Consider the following 19,916-nt stretch of genomic DNA (forward strand, 5'->3'; position numbering starts at 1 on the left):
ATTTATGTTTATGAATTATTAAAATATTTGATACATTTCCTTCGAGAATTGTTGGCAATTTGCATACAAATAAACACACTTTTACATACAACATATTTTTATTTATAATAAAAATAAGGTTTTAATAAATTGGATTTTGTATAAAAAAATTTTGTTACAGTTTGGTTTGTATGAATGAATCCAATAGAGTATATAAAACAAGTTAGAGTGCTATATTCGGCTGAGCCGAATCTTAAATACCCTCCACCAGCCACTTTTATATTAATACTTTTCTAATTGACCAAATATTTGTAGAAATAAGTTTTCTCATGTCTTAAATAGAAAAATCCCAAGATTTAAACAGCTTAAATCTATTACAATTCCAAGATATATTGAACATCACAAACGTCATTTTCTTTATATTTTTATAGCGCTTAGCGATATTTAATAATTTGCATGTATGCATATGTGTGAAATATTTAAGGATTTTCAAAATACATATGCATAATTTTGTTCTACACAAATTGATAATGCAACTAGTTAAATACGGTTAAAGCGCTTTTAGGGGAAGGGCCTAGTATGGGAGATATGACCAATAATAGACCGATCGTAAAAAATTCTTTAAGCTAAATTTCTGTACATAAAAGCTATATTTTGTATCTATATCGTAATTTAGTAATAAGTAATGTGTGTTTGAGTGATTTTCGGAATGGAAACATGTATGGGACCGATCGCACTCGTGTTAGAACCGATCGTGAAAAAAATCTTGAAATAGAATTTTTGTATATAAAACTAATACTTATGCCAAATTTTGTATCAATAGCTTTATTTTGTAATGAGTAATGTGCGTTTAAGAGATTTTCGTAAAGACAAAATTTCAAAATTTTGTATCTATATCATTATTTGGTAATTATTATTGTGCATTTAAGTGATTTTCTGGAGGGGACCTAGTATGAGAGCTATGAACAAATACGGACCGATCGTAAAACAATTTTATAGTGTAATTTATGTATATAAGAGAAATATTTTTGCTAAATGTATGGATATCAATATTTGGATATGACCAAAGATGGACCGATCGTGAAAAAATTTTAAAATAACATATATGTGTACAAAAATAGTATTTATGCCAAATACTTTATGGGTATCACTATTTGGTAATTAGTTATGTGCCTTTAAGTGTTTTTCTGAAAGGGACCAAGTATGGGAGCTATGATCAATTATGGACCGATAGGAAATACCTATCTCTGTATATGAGCAATACTTGTGCCAAACCTTGTATGAATATCTTAATTTAGTAATGAGTTATGTGCGTTTAAGTGATTTACGGGAGGGGACCTTGTATAGGAGTTATGACCAGTTATGGACCGATAGGAAAAAAATTCTCAGTAATATTTTTGTCCATATTAGCAATACTTGTACAAAACTATATATGGATATTTTGATTTAGTAATGAGTTATGCGTGTTTAAGTGTTTTTCGGGAGCTATGACCAATTATGGTCCGATCCAAAAAAAACTTTCACAGTAATATTTCCGATCAAGAAAATGGGTGAATTCCATTGACATAAGATTGTAATTTGTAAAATTTTGTGAAGATATCGACATTGTGACGGAAGTTCTTAACAAAAAAACCCATTTTCCGGGAATATGTACTTTTGTATGGGAGGTATATGAAATTGTGGACCGATTAGGGCAGTTTTCAGCAGGGATGAAGCTGTTGTGTAGAAACGAATGTGTGGTGATTTTCATGAAATTATCATGCATAGTTTTCAAGAAATTTTGATTCATAACTTTTCCCGGTGTAAACCGATTTTTCTCATTTGCAATACCAAACAACTTAGGAAAATTAATATTTTGGGTGAATTTGGTTAAATTATATTGCTTCGTTTTATCGTGTACGTGTTTTATACAGACAGACGGACATAGCTAAATCGGCTCAGAATTTGATAGGGACCCAGGTTAGGTCTCAGGTGAATATTTCTTGGTGTTATGCACGGAATGACAAAGTTATGTATATATACCCTTTATCACCACAGATGGTGGTGGAGGGTATAAAAAAGTTAGAAATTATTGCCAGAAATACTCTATAAGAGTGATTCGGAAGACGTAATACGAATGCAAGGACTAAGTGGAGAGATGCTCATAGTAAAATAACTAAGCTGCGGTGTTGTACTCACAACGAAAGTGTACTAATGAACATGAGACCCAGGATCGTATTCCTTATTTTCAAGTACTTACTTATGTTCTTATATGTAAGCGAGCTTGGTAAATACTTGCCTCCAATGACATCGACATTTTGAAATAATGAGTTTAAATGTGAATAAGTTCGAATAGCTTAAGAACTCATTACATTTCAATGTAAGTTTTTGTTGGTTAATTGTGTTGTTGCTGGATAATTTGTGTAAATTTGGAAAATCTTTAATAAAATAAATAAACAAATACATACTACTTCAATTATTGAGCCAATGTTATATAATCTAAAGTTTTTTTCAAAATAAGTCTTAACTTACCGTATTTAAATTTGTTATTTTATCCAATTCTACTGCCGTACTGCCACGATGATGCAGATGTGGTAAATGATGTGTCGTCAACATTTTTCTTCAAAAATCTTCGCTTAAGTCTTTAATCTTAATTTAAAAGTTGCACAAAGTCACCAAGAAAATACTAACTGAAAATAGAAAATACAACAAACTTTAATATAAATATGTTAGTATGTATGTAAATATGTAAATTATTTATATAAAATAAACCAAAAACAAAATTTAACACGTAAAACGTGTTTATAAGTTTATAAGAATTTTCCCATGAATACAAACAAAAAAGCTTGAAAATTTACTTTCATATTTATATTCTTTATTATTGATGAAAAGTACTTCGTCGACTTTACAATAACGCTTTGAACTGGTCCATTCTTATTCACGATATCTATGCGGGAGTAAGAAAAACCATATTTTTTTAAACGTTATCCAAACTACTTCATTGTATTAAAAAATGTGTCAACTTTTTCGAAAAAAGAACAAACATAAACAATGTGTGTTGCAACTTGTGGTAAGATATGAAATGTTAGTCAACTATATGTGCATAAGTATCACGCTCAAGCTATACTGTTTTTAAAGGTTGTTTATTTAAACACTTTTCAAGAATTTCGTTTTAGCACTGACATTTAACTGACTATGGCGTGCTGTTCGTAATGTTCTAACATCAATTTCAAGTGCTTGCAACATAAACATTTTGCAAGATGTACAAACACTATCATACATGCAAATCCCTGCAGTTTTATAATGGAATCGATGGATACCTTTTGGATAAATGTGTAACTATTCCATTGTCCATTTCTAATGAAAATTAATAGGGATTGTAATATGTAAACCATCCATAGACTTTCCCCTAGAAGATTCATGTAAGTATTACGCTAATTAGTCGGTTGAGAAGTGTATATAAGTGTAGCTCTGGTAAAAATACAAGTGCGGGACAGTCACCAGAATCTGCAGGTTTTACCTTGAAGTATGAATAAATGTTTATATATGTGTTCTTGCTGTTTTCATTGTATGCGTATGACTGATTTTTTCTAATGGATCTCAACAGTAATTTCAGCTCAACAAGTGCAACACGTTTGCAACTGACACTTGTAATAATTTCATTTTGACATGTATAGCACACAAAAAAAAACTGACAAGTCAAGATAAAACTTTATCAAAGACAAACATGCAGTGCTGTTGACGGTGGTTTGTCATAAAATGAAATAAGTTGTTTCAGATGTAATAACATTAAGGTGTTTATGACTGTAAATATGTATTCTCTAGAATACGAACTTTTCACACAAACACAATACAAACTCTTAAATATTCAGAGTCCTCTCGACATCTCCGTCCGTCTGACTGCTAAATGCACAATAGATCCCAGAAAAAAGAACATAAGAAGATAAAATTTCCCAAAGAAAATGGACATTATCGACCACGATTTCACATACCACCATCTATATATATAAAAATGAATGTGTGTTTGTTTGTATGTTTGAACGTTATAGACTACTAAACGGCTGAACCGATATTCTTAAAATTTTCACAGCGTATGTCTTCATGTCTGGAATAGGTAATGGGCTACTTTTTATTTTGAAATTCCAAGTTGGCGGGGTGCCACGCCCATATTAAGAAAATATGAAATGCGTATATTTGAGATAATATAACAGTTAGAGTCCTCAAATTTTTTCGGAGCCACTATAGTGTCAATATGATTATTTAGGACAAAAAGTTGGCGGACTAGCATTAGGGGGCACTTTCCATATATATCAAAAAAAAATTCGTTTATCTTGAAAACTATTACAGTTAGAATCTTAAAATTTTGTGCGAATAACGGCACCTCCCATATTAATTAAATACAAAAATTCGTTTATCTGGGAAACTAATGGAACTAAGCTCTTCAAATTTTGCACGAAGAACTTAAATATTCATCTGAACATTTTGGAGGAAAAAAAGCGGACTTCCATCTAGGGGGGCTAGAAGCCCCCATATGAATTAAATAGAAAAATTCGTATATCTAAGAAACTATTAGAGCTAGAATCTTCAAATTTTACTTGAAGACTTTTGACATTCATCTGAACATTTAGAGTATAACGGACGGACTTTCAAAGGAAAACTATGTACCTACCATATGAATTAAATATAAAATTTCGTTTATCTGGGAAACTAATAGAACTTTATTCTTAAAATTTTGCACAAATTATTTTAATATTCATCTGAACGTTTTAGGGAAAAAGTGCGGGCTTTCATCTGGGGAGCTTGAAGCCCCCACTGAGAAACTATTAGAGCTAGAATCTTAAAATTTTACATGAAGAACTTTGATATTCATGGGAACATTTAGAGAATAACGGGCGGACTTTCAATGGGTGGCTTGGCACCACATATATGATTTAATTACAAAATTTCGTGTATCTTGGAAACTCTTATATTCTTCAAATTTTTCATAGATAGATAGAAATTGGCGATAGATAGAAACAGGCGAACTTGCAATAATTTGCTTGACATCTCTCAAATGTAACATATTGTGAATCTGGAAAACTATTGTAGTTAGAATCTTCAAAATTGTTAAGTGGGTTTTTATACCCTACACCACTTTAGTGGGGAGGGTATATTGGATTTGTGCTGATGTTTGTAACATACAAAAATATTCGTCCTAGACCCACCTTAATATTGAAGATAAATGCTTTATTATGAAAAATAAATCACATTTAATATTCATAACTGGTGTAGGGTATCATATGGTCGGCCACGCCCCACTATACTTTCTTACTTGTTTATTTATACATATTGCTTTTAGGGTAGCAAAGTACACTGGGTATAGCAAGTACGGAATATAGTTGAAATAGAAATAACTAACTAACTAAATGCAGCGAAAACTTGATTTCTGTTGAAAGTTGGAGAAATCAGTTCACAATTCCATACCTCCCATACAAATTTACTAATTCTCGGAAAATTAATTTATTGCTTTTAACTTCCGTTGGAATGTCAATATCTTTACAAAATTTTACAAATTGAAGTTTTATGTTAATAGAATTCATATTCATCAAAAACATTTTTGGATCGGTCCAGAATTGGTTTTTACTCCCATGTACGATCCTCTTCCGAAAATCACTTAAACGCAAATAACTCACTATCAGATTATGATATCTATGATATTATTCTGTATCCTTATAGCTAGCGGAGTCGACTTAGCCATGTCCGTCTGACCTTCTGTCTATCCTTAAATAAGGAAGATATGAGCAAAAATCTGAGACTACCTCTGAAAACTTCATCAAAAATTTAGATTTTTTTAACCATACGGTAAATTTTATTATTGTACTTGCCTGTTTATAAAAATAAAGCAAAGAAACAATTATGAATGAAGTGTTGTTATTGGCTAGAAACATGAAATTAAGTATGTAGAGACCGGATTAAGTGAAAAGCTACTTTTTTATTATTATTAAGTAAGCGAGAACATATAAAAGGGGACTTTTTAGCACTTTTTCCCTCTTCATGAACCTAGAAACATAAAATTAAACAATAACTGTCTTATATAAAAACGTTTATTAAGTTAACATTGGCTGTTAAAATCTATTTTTATATGGAAAAAGTGTGTAGTCAACCATTGTTAACTTTAATAATTGTTTTTGCATAAGGCAGTAAGAGTCCTAAGTTAGTATAGATCTGCAGGAAATGATTTTTGGTAATATTTCGTTCTATGACTGGTATTTTTTTGCTCTTATGCACGCAGGTATCACCCTGATTGATTGAAAATCTTTAAAATGAGACTTTCTGGTACTTTTTGGTTGAGCGACTGGTATTTTTATACCCTACACCACTTTAGTGGGGAGGGTATATTGGGTTTGTGCTGATGTTTGTAACGCACAATAAGATTGGTCCTATACTACAGGTCGCAATTTTAAAGATAATTCATTGAAATTTGGTACATGATCTTCTACTGTCCCAGGGACGAAGCCTATTGAAAATGGTTAATATCGGTCCATTATCTCACCTAGCCCCCATACAACTGAACCCCCGAATAGCGCTTGTAAACCTTGTAATCAAACTACCGGTCGCAATTTTGAAGATAATTCAATAAAATTTGGTACACGATCTTTTATTGTACGAAGTCTGTTAATAATGGTTAACATCGGTCCATTATTTCACCTAGCCCCCATAAAACTGAACCGGACTAAAAGGCCTTTTAAGTTCATAATTATGTTTAATATACTCGTATCTCGACAAAAAGCTGCAAAACCAAGTTCTATACTAGCCTTGATGACCCTCATGAATTTTTTAATTATAGGGTCTCATTTGACCATGGCCCATATTCAAAGCCCCCTTCAAATTCAACTTAAATATCCACAATTTTATTCAACAATAAATGACTTAAGTATATCTGAGGTAAGGTACAATTCAACTTAAATACTTTATTATGAAAACTAAATCACATTTTTTTTTTGTAACAGGTGTAGGTTATTGTATGGTCGGCCTCGCCTGACTATAATTTCTTACTTGTTTGTAGTAAAATTCGACTGATTTTTAGCACATCATGGTGAAAAACAGCACCTGTTTTTTTCTAAAGTGGACATTATACAGATAAATATACGATAAAACATTATACGGGAATCCGCGAGAATCTTATTTGAAAGTTACAATTGATGTCTGTAATGATGATGTTTGTAATGTTCAATAAATCTTACTATTGTAACACATTTGAAATATTAGAGTTTTGATTTACACAAATAATTGACCAAGTAAACTGGCATTAATAAAGAAGAAGCTGGTGGAGGGTATTTAAGATTCGGCTCATCTGAATATAGCATTCTAACTTATTTTTATACCCACCATCAAAAAAGATAATTGACTTAAACCATATTCCAAATATTGCCCTTATATTTAAAGGGGGAGCATTCCTGTTACGGCATACGGTTTGATGATGGGTATATGAGATTCGGCACAGCCGAATATAACAATCTTACTAGTTATTTTTGAATAGTTGTTCTTTTGTTAAACATTTTTTTAGACAACTCATGAAACTACGCAAAATTTCATTTTGTTGCTTATTACAAATAATCTTTGATAAGTATATTGACCTTAAAGATTTTTACATTATGATAAGGACTAAACTTATTTCAAGTCACATACCATTTTCTGTTCTCTTTCCTTTTTATATTAATTGAATAAAATATTTATGCGACAAATACAAATAAAGTTAAAAATGTGATTTTTTTTTGTCAAGTAGTACCCACTTTCATGTATTGAATTCATTGAACCCAAAATGAAAATAACTTTTTCGTGTCTGCGAATTAAATATCAAAGTAAGAAATATGAGTAAACAACATGGAATTTTTTGGGGGACACAATAGGCGACCACAGATAGAACGATAAGAATTTTTGTCTTTTTTATAATTTTCATAAAAATATTTGTGTATATTTTTATATTATTTATTTCTATCGGAATTATGCCTTCATATTGTTGTAGGCATTTTTATTCTGTTCTTAAGAAAAAATTGTTTTATTATTAAATTTTAATAATAAAGAAATTCCCGATTTGTGTACGATATATGTTCCATATAAATATATTGTAAATGCTCAGATATGTCGAAACCTTAGAAACCAACAAAACTAAACAAGTAAGAAATTATAGTCGGGCGAGGCCGACCATATAATACCCTACACCTTTGACAAAAATATAATGTGATTTATTTGCCATAATAAAGCATTTAAATTGAATTGTACATTGCCTCAGATATACATACTTAAGCCGTTTATTGTTGAATAAAATTGTGGACATTTAAGTGAAATTTTGATGGGGGCTTTTTATAGGGGCTAGGGTCATATGAGGACCTATTATTATGGAATTCGTGAGGGTCATCAAATCTTGTATAGAACTTGGTTTTTGCAGCTTTTTGTCGAGATATGAGTATATTAAACATAATTATGAACTTAAAAGCCCTATTCGGCAGGTTCAGTTGTATGGGGGCTAGGTGAAATAATGGACCGATGTTATCCATTTTCAATAGACTTTGTCTACGGTACCATAAAAGATCATGTGCCAAATTTCATTGAATTATCTCCAAAATTGCGACCTGTAGTTTGATTACAAAGTTTAAAAGCCCTATTCGGGGGGTTCAGTCGTATGGAGGCTAGGTGAAATCATGGACCGATGTTAACCATTTTCAATAGACGTCGTCTACGGTACCACAAAAGATCATATGCCAAATGTCATTGAATTATCTCCAAAATTGCGACTTGTAGTTTGATTACAAAGTTTACAAGCCCTATTGGGGGGGTTCAGTTGTATGGGGGCTAGGTGAAATAATGGACCGATGTTAACCATTTTCAATAGACTTTGTGTACGGTACCATAAAAGATCATATGCCAAATGTCATTGAATTATCTCCAAAATTGCGACTTGTAGTTTGATTACAAGGTTTACAAGCCCTATTGGGGGGTCCAGTCGTATGGAGGCTAGGTGAAATAATGGACCGATGTTAAGCATTTTCAATAGACTTCGTCTACGGTACCATAAAAGATCATACGCCAAATTTCATTGAATTATCTCCAAAATTGCGACTTGTAGTTTGATTACAAAGTTTACAAGCCCTATTGGGGGGTTCAGTTGTATGGGGGCTAGGTGAAATAATGGAGCGATCTTAACCATTTTCAATAGACTTCGTCCCTGGGACAATAGAAGATCATGTACCAAATTTTATTGAATTATCTTCAAAATTGCGACCTGTAGTTTGATTACAAGGTTTACATGGACGGACAGATGGACGTAGCTAAATCGACTCAGAAAATGATTCTGAGCAGATTGGTATACTTTAAGGTAGGTGTAGGACCAATATTATTGTGCGTTACAAACATCAGCACAAACCCAATATACCCTCCCCACTGAAGTGGTGTAGGGTATAATAAAATAACTAAATTAAATAAACGATAAATTCATACATAAACTTTGAAATTGAAATTAATAAAAAGAAAGAAAATTTCTCAAATATCTAATAAGAGAAAAAAAAAACAACAAATAAAATGGAATAAAAATTCTAACACAAATCTTTGGTAATAACAAGACCCAAAAGTGTCATAAGTTTCATTGATTACATATTATTGTATAAATGTCTGTTTGTCTGCTTGTTGAAACAACGGATGGTTGCTTCATTTCACGTCTGGCTGAGATTGAGATTTGTTAAATAAACGAAAGGAAATGTATTTACAGAATGAAAGAAAAAACTTATGATATAATAAAAAATTAAATTCATTTTGGTTTGAAAAACATTTTGTAAAATTCCTTAAACCTAAAGAAAAACACAAATATATAACGAATTGATAACAACCGTGTAATAAGATGTGGTGGCTAAAATGATGACCCTCAATGGAATACAAACCAAGATTGAAAATCGAAGTAAAGTAAACTCCTCTTTGTATAGACAATATTTAAGGAAAACATATTTTATTTAAGGCTGGATAAATTCTAGTAAATAGAAAATTTCCTTTAATTTTGTAACATTGATAATCAAGGTTTTTGTTGCCATTTTGTTCTTATTTCTCTTTAATTATACCCTACACCCCTATAGTGGGGAGGGTATTATGCGTTTGTGCTGATGTTTGTAACACCAAAAAATATTGGTCCCACACCTACCTTAAAGTATATCAATCGGGTCAGAATCACTTCCTGAGTCGATTAAGCTATGTCCGTCTGTCCGTCCGTCTGTCTGTCTGTGTGTCCATGTAAACCTTGTGCGCACTCTACAGGTCGCAATTTTTGAGATAATTTGATGAAATTTGGAACATGCACAAATGGTTGAAATCGGTCCATTATTTCACCTAGCCCCCATACAACCGTACCCCCCGAATAGGGCTTTTCACCTCATAATTATGTTAGATGATCTACTATCTCCACTACAATTGAAAAAATTTAGTTTTATATACGCCTTAATAATTCTAGTGATTTTCGTAAAGATCGGACATTATTTGACCCTAGCCCCCATACAAAGTCTCCCTTAGAAAATGACTTGAATGTCCACAATTCACGTATAAACACTAGTATCACGATGAAATTTTTCAAAAATGAGTTTTGTATAGACATAATTCCCAACAATAAACATTATAGGGATCGGACCAAGTTTTGCCCTAGCCCCCATATAACCGGACCTTCCGACTTGGCCCTTTTAGCTCAAAACTTTGTCAAATATACTTCTATCTCTCCAAAAATCGTCACAACTAAGTTTGATTTAATTATAAATAACACTGTCGATTTTTATATTAATCGGGCATTATTTGACCCTATCCCCCATACAAAATCCCCTTCAGAAAATGACTTCAATGTCCACAATTCACTTATAAACACTAGTATCACGATGAAATTTGGCACAAATAGATTTTATATAAACATAAATGTCGACATTAAATTGTATAAGGATCGGACCAATTTTTGCCCTAGCCCCCATATAACCGGACCTACCGATTTGGGCCTTTTAGTTCATAACTACGACAAATATACAACAATCTTTCCAAAAATTGGCACAACTAAGTTTGATATAATTATAAATAACACTGTCATTTTTCGCCATGATCGGAAATAAAAAGTAGCCTATTGCCAGATATACAAATATATAAACATACAAACAAACACACATTAATTTTTATATATGTATATAGATAATTCCCAATAATACATTTTATAAGGATTTCTGCCCTAGCTCCCATACATCCGGACCCTCCGATTACGGCCTTTTATCTTTTAACTGCGTATAATATACTACTATCTATCCAAAAGTCGGCACAATGTGGTGATGTTTGTAACACTCAAAAATATTTATCCATATTAAGCTATGTCCGTCATTGTGACCGTGTAAACCTTGTGTGCACGCAACAGATCGCAATTTTGAATATAATTTGTTAAAATTTGTCACATACTATTCTCTGGATCCAATGGCGAAGGCTGTTGAAAATGATTGAAATCGGTTTTTTATTTCTGCTAGTCAGCATACAACCGTACATGAACAGAAATTATTTGGAACCTATATAAGATTAACATAAATGCTACATTATTGAAATTAACCACATTTAATATTCGCAATTGGTGTAGGGTATCATATGGTCGGCCACGCCCGACTGTAATTTCTTACTTGTTTTTCTTTATATTTCATATAGGAGTTTGCATGGAATGTGTTATGAAAATTGCTTTAGTATTATTATTATACTTTCCTCTTTATACAACTGTCATTTTGTCATTATTAACAATGTTTTAAATTAACTTGTTATAATTATTTTATAATGAAAACAAGTAAGAAATCATAGTCGGGCGTGGCCGACCATATGATACCCTACACCAATTGCGAATATTAAATGTGATTCATTTCAATAATTAAGCATTTATGTTGAATCTTATATAGGTTCCAAATAATGTAAGTTCATGTACGGTTGTATGCTGACTAGGAGAAATAAAAGACCGATTTGGATCCAGAGAATAGTATGTGACCCATTTTAACAAATAATATTCAAAATTGCGATCTGTTGCGTGCACACAAGGTTTAAACGGTCACAAAGACGGACATAGCTTAATCGAAGCAGAAAGTGAACCGACTGGTATACTAAGGGACAAATATTTTTGAGTGTTACAAACATCAGCACATTGTGCCGACTTTTGGATACATAGATAGTAGTATATTCGACGTAGTTAAAAGATAAAAGGTTGGAAGGTCCGGATGTATGGGGCTAGGACGGAAATTGAGCCGATCCTTATAAAATTTATTATTGGGAATTATGTTTATATAAAACTTATTTGTGCTAAATTTCATCGTGATACTAGTGTTTATAAGTGAGTTGTGGACATTCAAGTCATTTTCAGAAGGGTACTTTGTATAGGGGCTAGAGTCAGATTAGGCCCGATCATTACGAAAATCGACAGTGTTATTTATCAAACCTAATTATACTGATTTTTGGAAAGATAGTGGATAGTTCGGTTGTATAGGGGCTAGGGCAAAAATTGATCCAATCCTTAAACAATTTAATGTCGGGATTTATGTTTATATAAAACTTATTTGTGCCAAATTTCATCGTTTTACTTGTATTTATAAGTGAATTTTGGTAATTCAACTCATTTTCTGAAGGGGACTTTGTATGGGGTTAAGAACAAATGAATCCCGATCATGACGAAAATTTACAGTGTTATTTATAATTATATCAAACTTATTTTTGCCAATTTTGGAAAGATAGTAGTATAGTTGTAGTAGTTATGAGCTAAAAGGCGCAAATCGGTAGGTCCGGATGTATGGTGGCTAGGCCAAAAGTTGGTTCGATCCTAATAAAATTTAATGTCGAAATTTATGTTTATATAAAATCTATTTGTGCCAAAGTTCATCGTGATACTAGTGTTTATAAGTGAATTGTGGACATTTAAGTCATTTTCTGAAGGGGATTTTGTATGGGGACTAAGGCCTAATAAAGTCCGATCATTATGAAACTCAACAGTGATATTTACAATTATATCAAAGTTAGTTTTGCCGATTTTTGGAGAGATAGTAGCATATTTGATGTAGTTATGAGCTAAGGGGCCCAAATCGGTAGGTGCAGTTATATGAGGCCTATGGTAAAAATCTGTCCGATCCTTATAAAATTTATTGTAAGAATTTATGTTTATATAAAACTTATTTGTGTCAAATTTCATCGTGATACTAGTGTTTATAAGTGAATTGTGGAAATTTAAGTAATTTTCTGAAGTGGACTTAGTATGGGGGATAGGGTCAAATAATGCCCGATCATTATAAAAATCGATAGTGTTATTTATAATTATATCAAACTTAGTTGTGCCGATTATTGGAGAGATATTAGTATATTTGAAAAAAGTAATGAGGTCAAAAGCCCTATTCGGGGGGTCCGGTTGTATGGGAGCTAGGTGAAATAATGGACCGATTTCAACCATTTTCAATGGCGTTCGCCCTTGGACCAAAAGAAAGGTACGTTCCAAATTTCATCAAATTATCTCAACGTTTACATGGACACACAGACAGACACACTGTTGCCAATTTAGCTATTTTCTCGTCAAATCTAGCGATTTTTAATCCCATTTTGCAGGGAAAAATATGATTTAGCTATTAGCGGGAAATCTAGCGATTTTTCTTTAGATTTTAAGGCATTTTTTATTTATTTATATTTTGATAATATCGCTTAAAAGTTGCTACGAATGACGATTTACATATATGTATGTATATAAAAATATGCATTCAATGTAAATTATTTGAGTTTTAGCTGTGTGTATTATACTTATTTTGAATGTTCTGAAGAACATAATTAGGAGCAAATATTTGTGCGTACAGGTAAAGTTATACGAAAAACTTTAAAAGGGGTATATTTTGTTGTACTCAAAAAACGAATATTTAATTATTCTAGTCTTTTAGTAAATGAGTGATATGATAATAAAATTTACCATAATTCTAAAAATTTGTGAACATTGGAAATAAGTGACGAAAGGATCGATCCATAAAGTCCTAAAAATTTACAACATTTCTAAGGCGTATAGGGCCGCATATCGATATTGCAGATAAACTTCCCACAAAAGGAGTGTATAATAATAATCTTGGGTGCCCCGGTAGGCTAGTTGGTAGTGTGCTAGCCTGTCAGTCTGAGGGTTGTGGGTTCGATTCCCAGCAGAGATCCTGGTCTGCTACACTACAACGGTCGTATGGTTATCGTCACCCTGCTCGGTAAATTAGGTAAGAATATAATTTGTAATTGTATTGTAATGGAAAAATAAATAATACTCTCGATCCATAAAGGCCAGCATTTCGAAATTCAATTTATCTTTACAACATTTCTAAAGCAATCTGTATAGGGTCGCATATCGAAATTAACCTCAACTTGACATTTTTCCTAACCCAAAGTGAAAATATTTAACATAAAAAAAGATTCTCTTATGTGTTTGTTATAAGATGTGTTTGTATCACTATCCTATTCCTACGTATGTATATAGATTTTAGCGATAAATCGCTGACTTTTTAGAATAATATGAAAAATCTGAAAAATTTAGCTAGTTTTTTTAGCTATTTGTTTTCAGAATCATATAATAAATATTATTTTGACGATTTATCGCTAAATTTTTCAAAATGTCTTGAATTTAGCTATTTTCTAGCTATTTTTCAGTCGACTTTAGCGATATTTTTGGGAAAAAAGTTGGCAACAGTGGACAGACAAAAAGTCAAACTGCCAACATTGCCCTCTACATTATTTTCAATATAATTACGAGTTGAATATAGTTCGTTGAATTTAAATTTTATGTTCACTAAAAATGTTAAATGTAATCCATAATATGTTTGTTTTCAGCATTTACACTAGGGAATTAACCCTTGGCTAAAGACATTTTAAACATTCATAGTGCGCAGAAATTTCCTAAATATTTACAATGGAATTAAGTTTTTTCTTTCATTCTTTTCTATTTACAATGGAATTGAGATTTTTTTATTCTTTCCTATTTTCAATTTAAAAATATTTCAATGCAAAACCTTTAACAAAATAACCACAGCTTTACAACAATTTTGGGAATAAATTCACGCATGTTATTGAATTTTTCATAGGCTAGCAAGAATGATTTATACAAAAGAAAACTGTTTACAAAAAATAAATAAAATATGGTTAAAATTTTTTCAAAAGAATACATGTATGTATGTAACTATATTAAAATTCAAGAACATACACGGTGGCATTCAGTTGAGGTTGGATTTTAAATCGAAAGGAAACAAAATACACATTCATACATATGGGCGTGTGTTGCTTTTGTTACTTACAAATATCTTCGAGTTTTCTATTTCCGTTTAGACACCTTTAAAATCGTTGATTGAACTAAATCTATGTATAAGCAATTCGTATATATTCCTATTTTCATACCTATATCTAAAGATCTCAATAAAATTTCCTGACTGTCTTTTAATTTTATAAAAAATAATTAAAACAAAATTTTATATTTTATAATTTTAAATTAAAATTTTTATTGAATATTTTTGACTGAATTTTGATATCTCAGTACATTTCTGCTTTTTATGCCTTAATTCTAGTATTTAACATAATTTGCAAAAAACTCGCATCTATAAATTCACATGTGATAAAAATCATAAGCCGGTTTAAACCTCGTAGAAAATTTACTTTTGCACACATGAACAGGTACACATGTTTTTTATACCCTACACCATTATATGGAGAAGGTTATTTGTTTGTGGATCTGTCAATAATGCTACATACATAAGTATACAACCATTCAGTTGAACTCATACAAATCTTTTTATTTTATGACATTAGATGATATGAGATATGTGACACGGCCCACCATCAAACCGTATGCCCTAAAAGGATTGCTCCCCAATAAACATCAGGGTGATATTTTGAATATAACTTATGTCAATTCTGCACCACGCTCTTTTGAATTAACAAAATATTAAATTTTAATGAGTGAGTGTGTTATATTCGGCTGTTCCGAATCTCATATACCCACCATCAAACCGTATGCCTTAAAAGGAATGCTCCCTTATAAATATCAGGGTGATATTACTCATCAAATTAACTAAAGAGGACCTTATATGAGTGATAGGGTTAATAATATACCGTTTTTCATAAAAGTTTTTTAGACCAATTTTGGTTCATACAAAACATCTTTACATCGAGATTTACATTCCTATAAATGTTTCTTATATAAAATCTAATAACTGTTCACGTATTTTTAAAATTTCATAACTGTTCACATATTTTTAAGTCAGCAAAGATCGTTAAAGTAATTTTATTATGGAACGATCCTCAATACATTTGGTGGAGAGGTTTTAACTCGTATAAAACATATGTATGTGTGTCGAATTTCATCGCTTTTCTGGTATTTTTTAGCCAGTAGTGATGGTTTAAGTAATTTTTCAAAGGGCACCTTATATGGGGAGTAGGGTCAATTATGGACCGATCCACATAAAGTATGATAGAGAAATTTGGATCATATGAAACTTATGTGTGTTAAATTTCATCACTATACTCATATTTTAAAGCCAGTAATGAGCGTTAAAGTAATTTTCTGAAGGGGACCTTATATGGTGGGTAGGTTCAATTATGGACCGATCAACATAAAATTTGGTAGAAAGGTTTTGGCTCATAAGAGACTTACTTATGTCAAATTTCATTGTTATACTAGTATTTTTAAGGCATTAAACTAATTTTTTGAAGGTGACCTTATATGGGGGGTAGGGTCAACTATGAATCGAAAGAGATATTTTTTGCCTACATTGAAACTTATGTGTGTCGAATTTTATCACTATACTCGTATTTTAAGCTAGTAATGAGCGTTAAAGTAGTTTTCTGAAGGCGGCCTTATATGGGGAGTAGGACCGATTATGGACCGATCCTCATAAAATTTGGTAGGGAGATTTTGGATCATATGAAACTTATTTATATCGAATTTCATCGCTATGCTTTTGAAACAGATATGACCATTAAGGTTGTTTTTTGGGGGTCCACTTATATTGGGGCTACCCGAAAACGTGGACCGATATTGCCCATTTTCAATACCAAACAAACCTTATCTATAGAGAATATTTGCGGAAAACTTCAATTCTCTATCTTGTTCCATTCGGACTCTATCGTGTTTTCAACAGACAGACGGACCCACCATCTTTTTTGATGGTGGGTATAAAAACAAAATATTTTTGTTAAATTTTTAAATCTTCAACATATGTATATGGGCGGTAAGGTCAATTATGGACCGATTGTCGTGAAATTTGATTATAATGGTTCAGTTCATATAATACTTCTTTGTTTCGAATTTCATCGCTCTATTCGTATTTCAACTCAGTCATGAGCGTAACAGTACTGTTCTGAACCGATCCTCTTAACATTTTATAGACCGATTTTTGTTCATATACAACTTGTTTATATAGACCGATTGTCGTGAAATTTGATTATAATGGTTCAGTTCATATAATACTTCTTTGTTTCGAATTTCATCGCTCTATTCGTATTTCAACTCAGTCATGAGCGTAACAGTACTGTTCTGAACCGATCCTCTTAACATTTTATAGACCGATTTTTGTTCATATACAACTTGTTTATATTGAATATCTTCGCTGTACTCGCTCCAGAAAAGAATTGCTCCTAAATTTGATGTATGTTGCGATTTGGGTTCCTTTAAAAACGTGTCCTGGATAGCTGGCCTTTAGCCGGACGCAGGGGTTTCCAACTCTGGGGTATTTCAAATACTAACTTTGCTAAATTAGTCTTTTTTTATTAATAGACTCTTTGAAATCCATGGACTTTATGTAATTAAGCTCATAGACATTGTGACACTTTTGGAATTGTCACAACGTCCATGGACACTGTGACTCAATTTAGTGTGTCATAACGTCTATGGACATTATGTCGATGGACATTATGTCACTGGACATTATGTCACTGGACATTATGTCACTGGACATTATGTCACTGGACATTATGTCACTGGACATTATGTCACTGGACATTATGTCACTGGACATTATGTCACTGGACATTATGTCACTAGACATTATGCCTCTGGACATTATGTCACTGGACATTATGACACACCACCAGGGGCTTAGGGTGAGTTACCAACACATTTTACATGAAATTCAATGGGAAGATTTATGTACGTTCCTATAAAAGTTTCTTATGTCAAAATTCATAAGTGTACGCGTATTTATAAGCCAGCAATGATCGTTAAAGTAATTTTCTGAAAAGGGCCATATATGTTTTGGGGGTAGGATCAATTATAGACTGATCGTCACAAAATTTGGTAGAAAGATTTTGGCTCGCATGAAACATATACTTATGTGCTCAATTTAATCGCTATAGTCGTATTTTTATGGCAGTAATAAGCGTTATAGTGATTTTCTGAAGGGGACCTTGTATGAGGGATAGAATCAATTATGGACTGCTCCTCATAAAATTTGGTGGATAGATTTTGGCTCATATGAAACTCATTTATATCGAATTTAATCGTTGTACTTGTACTTTTAAAACAGTTATGTCCGTTAAAGCTGTTCTCGTGGGGACCAATTGTATGGGGGCTATCCGACAAAGTGGACAGATATTGCCCATTTTCAATGTCAAACAAACCTTACCTATAAGAATAGTTTAGACCTCTAGCTGTTTCCGTTCGGACTCCATCGTGCTTTCAACAGACGAACATGGCTAGATCATCTTAGAATTTAATAAGGACCCAGAATATATATATGTCAAACAAACCTTACCTATAAGAATAGTTTAGACCTCTAGCTGTTTCCGTTCGGACTCCATCGTGCTTTCAACAGACAGACAGACGGACATGGGTAGATCGTCTTAGAATTTAATAAGGACCCAGAATATATATACTTTTGAGGGTCTATGACCAATATTTTGATTTGTTTTTTTTTTATGGTGGGTATAAAAATAGATAAATAATTGGATTGAATACAAAGACTAAACCAAAAATTATCACGGTGTAGGTTATCTTATTGAAATGCCAAATGTATTTTGGTTTCAATCTGTTTCCGCGGCAAAGACAGCTTATATTTAAAAATTATTTTAAAAAATTTATTTAAAAATATAATGCGCAGTTAATAAGTTGAAGTGTATATACATATTTACTTATCGTACATAACAACGTACATACATATGTACAGCATAAAAGTATTATATACAATATACATACATACATATGTATGTTATGTTACAACGATTATAAGGAGAGTATTTTATTTAAAGCAAAAACTTTCGACGGAACAAATCTTAACAGAATAAGGTGGCGTGTCATAATGTCCATGGACGTTATGACACACCAAAAAGTATCATAGTGACCATGGACGCTGTGAAAATTTTTAAAAGTGTAATAATGTCCATGTATATTGTGACACTTTTAAAACAGAAATGTATTGGAAAATCTGTTATAATTTAGGAAAGCTACACTCTTATCCCGAAAAGAATTGTTCCTATATTTAGTGTAAGTTGAATTTTGTATTTCTTTTTAAAAGTTTCCAGGATATCAGGCCTTCGGGCATAGGGGTTTTAAATTCTTGGGCTATTCGAATACCGGCTTCGCTAAATTAAGCCATTTTTATAAATAGACCCTTTGAAATCCATGGACTTTATGTCATTTTGCTCATGGACACTTTGACACTTTTGAAATTGCTATAATGTCCATGGACACATTGGACATTATGACATGCCACCATCAATATTATACAAGATTAGTTAATGTTATAGATATTTTCTAATGAATGACGGTTTATAAAGGGGGCAGAAGCAGAACTAATATTTGTATGTGAGCTAGATGAAATCATTTGAGCAAATTCCATAATTTCAAGAATGGACAGACTAATGGACGGACATAGCTAAATCTTAGTGATTTAATATACTGTAAACTAGGAGCGGGACGAATGTTTTTATTAAAAAATTCAACACAAATGAGG

General features: G+C 32.0%; 1 protein-coding gene across 2 annotated transcripts in view; it reads right to left on the reverse strand.

Moving 5' to 3' along the window:
• Positions 1–19,916, reverse strand: part of LOC119609416 — a 99,039-nt gene that overhangs the window by 64,524 nt on the left and 14,599 nt on the right. Inside the window, exon 1 of one of the 2 annotated variants that reach the window (XM_037964187.1) lies at positions 2,491–2,574. In XM_037964187.1, the coding sequence (XP_037820115.1) occupies positions 2,491–2,574 (84 nt within the window). Of the gene's footprint in view, positions 1–2,490; positions 2,649–19,916 lie in introns of those variants that run through there. The other variant, XM_037964179.1, reaches the window with a different exon arrangement.

Source organism: Lucilia sericata, unplaced genomic scaffold (assembly GCF_015586225.1).
Source record: "Lucilia sericata isolate MDLA Ls3-8-SP2 unplaced genomic scaffold, ASM1558622v1 Contig000023F_arrow, whole genome shotgun sequence".
NCBI lineage: Eukaryota > Metazoa > Arthropoda > Insecta > Diptera > Calliphoridae > Lucilia > Lucilia sericata.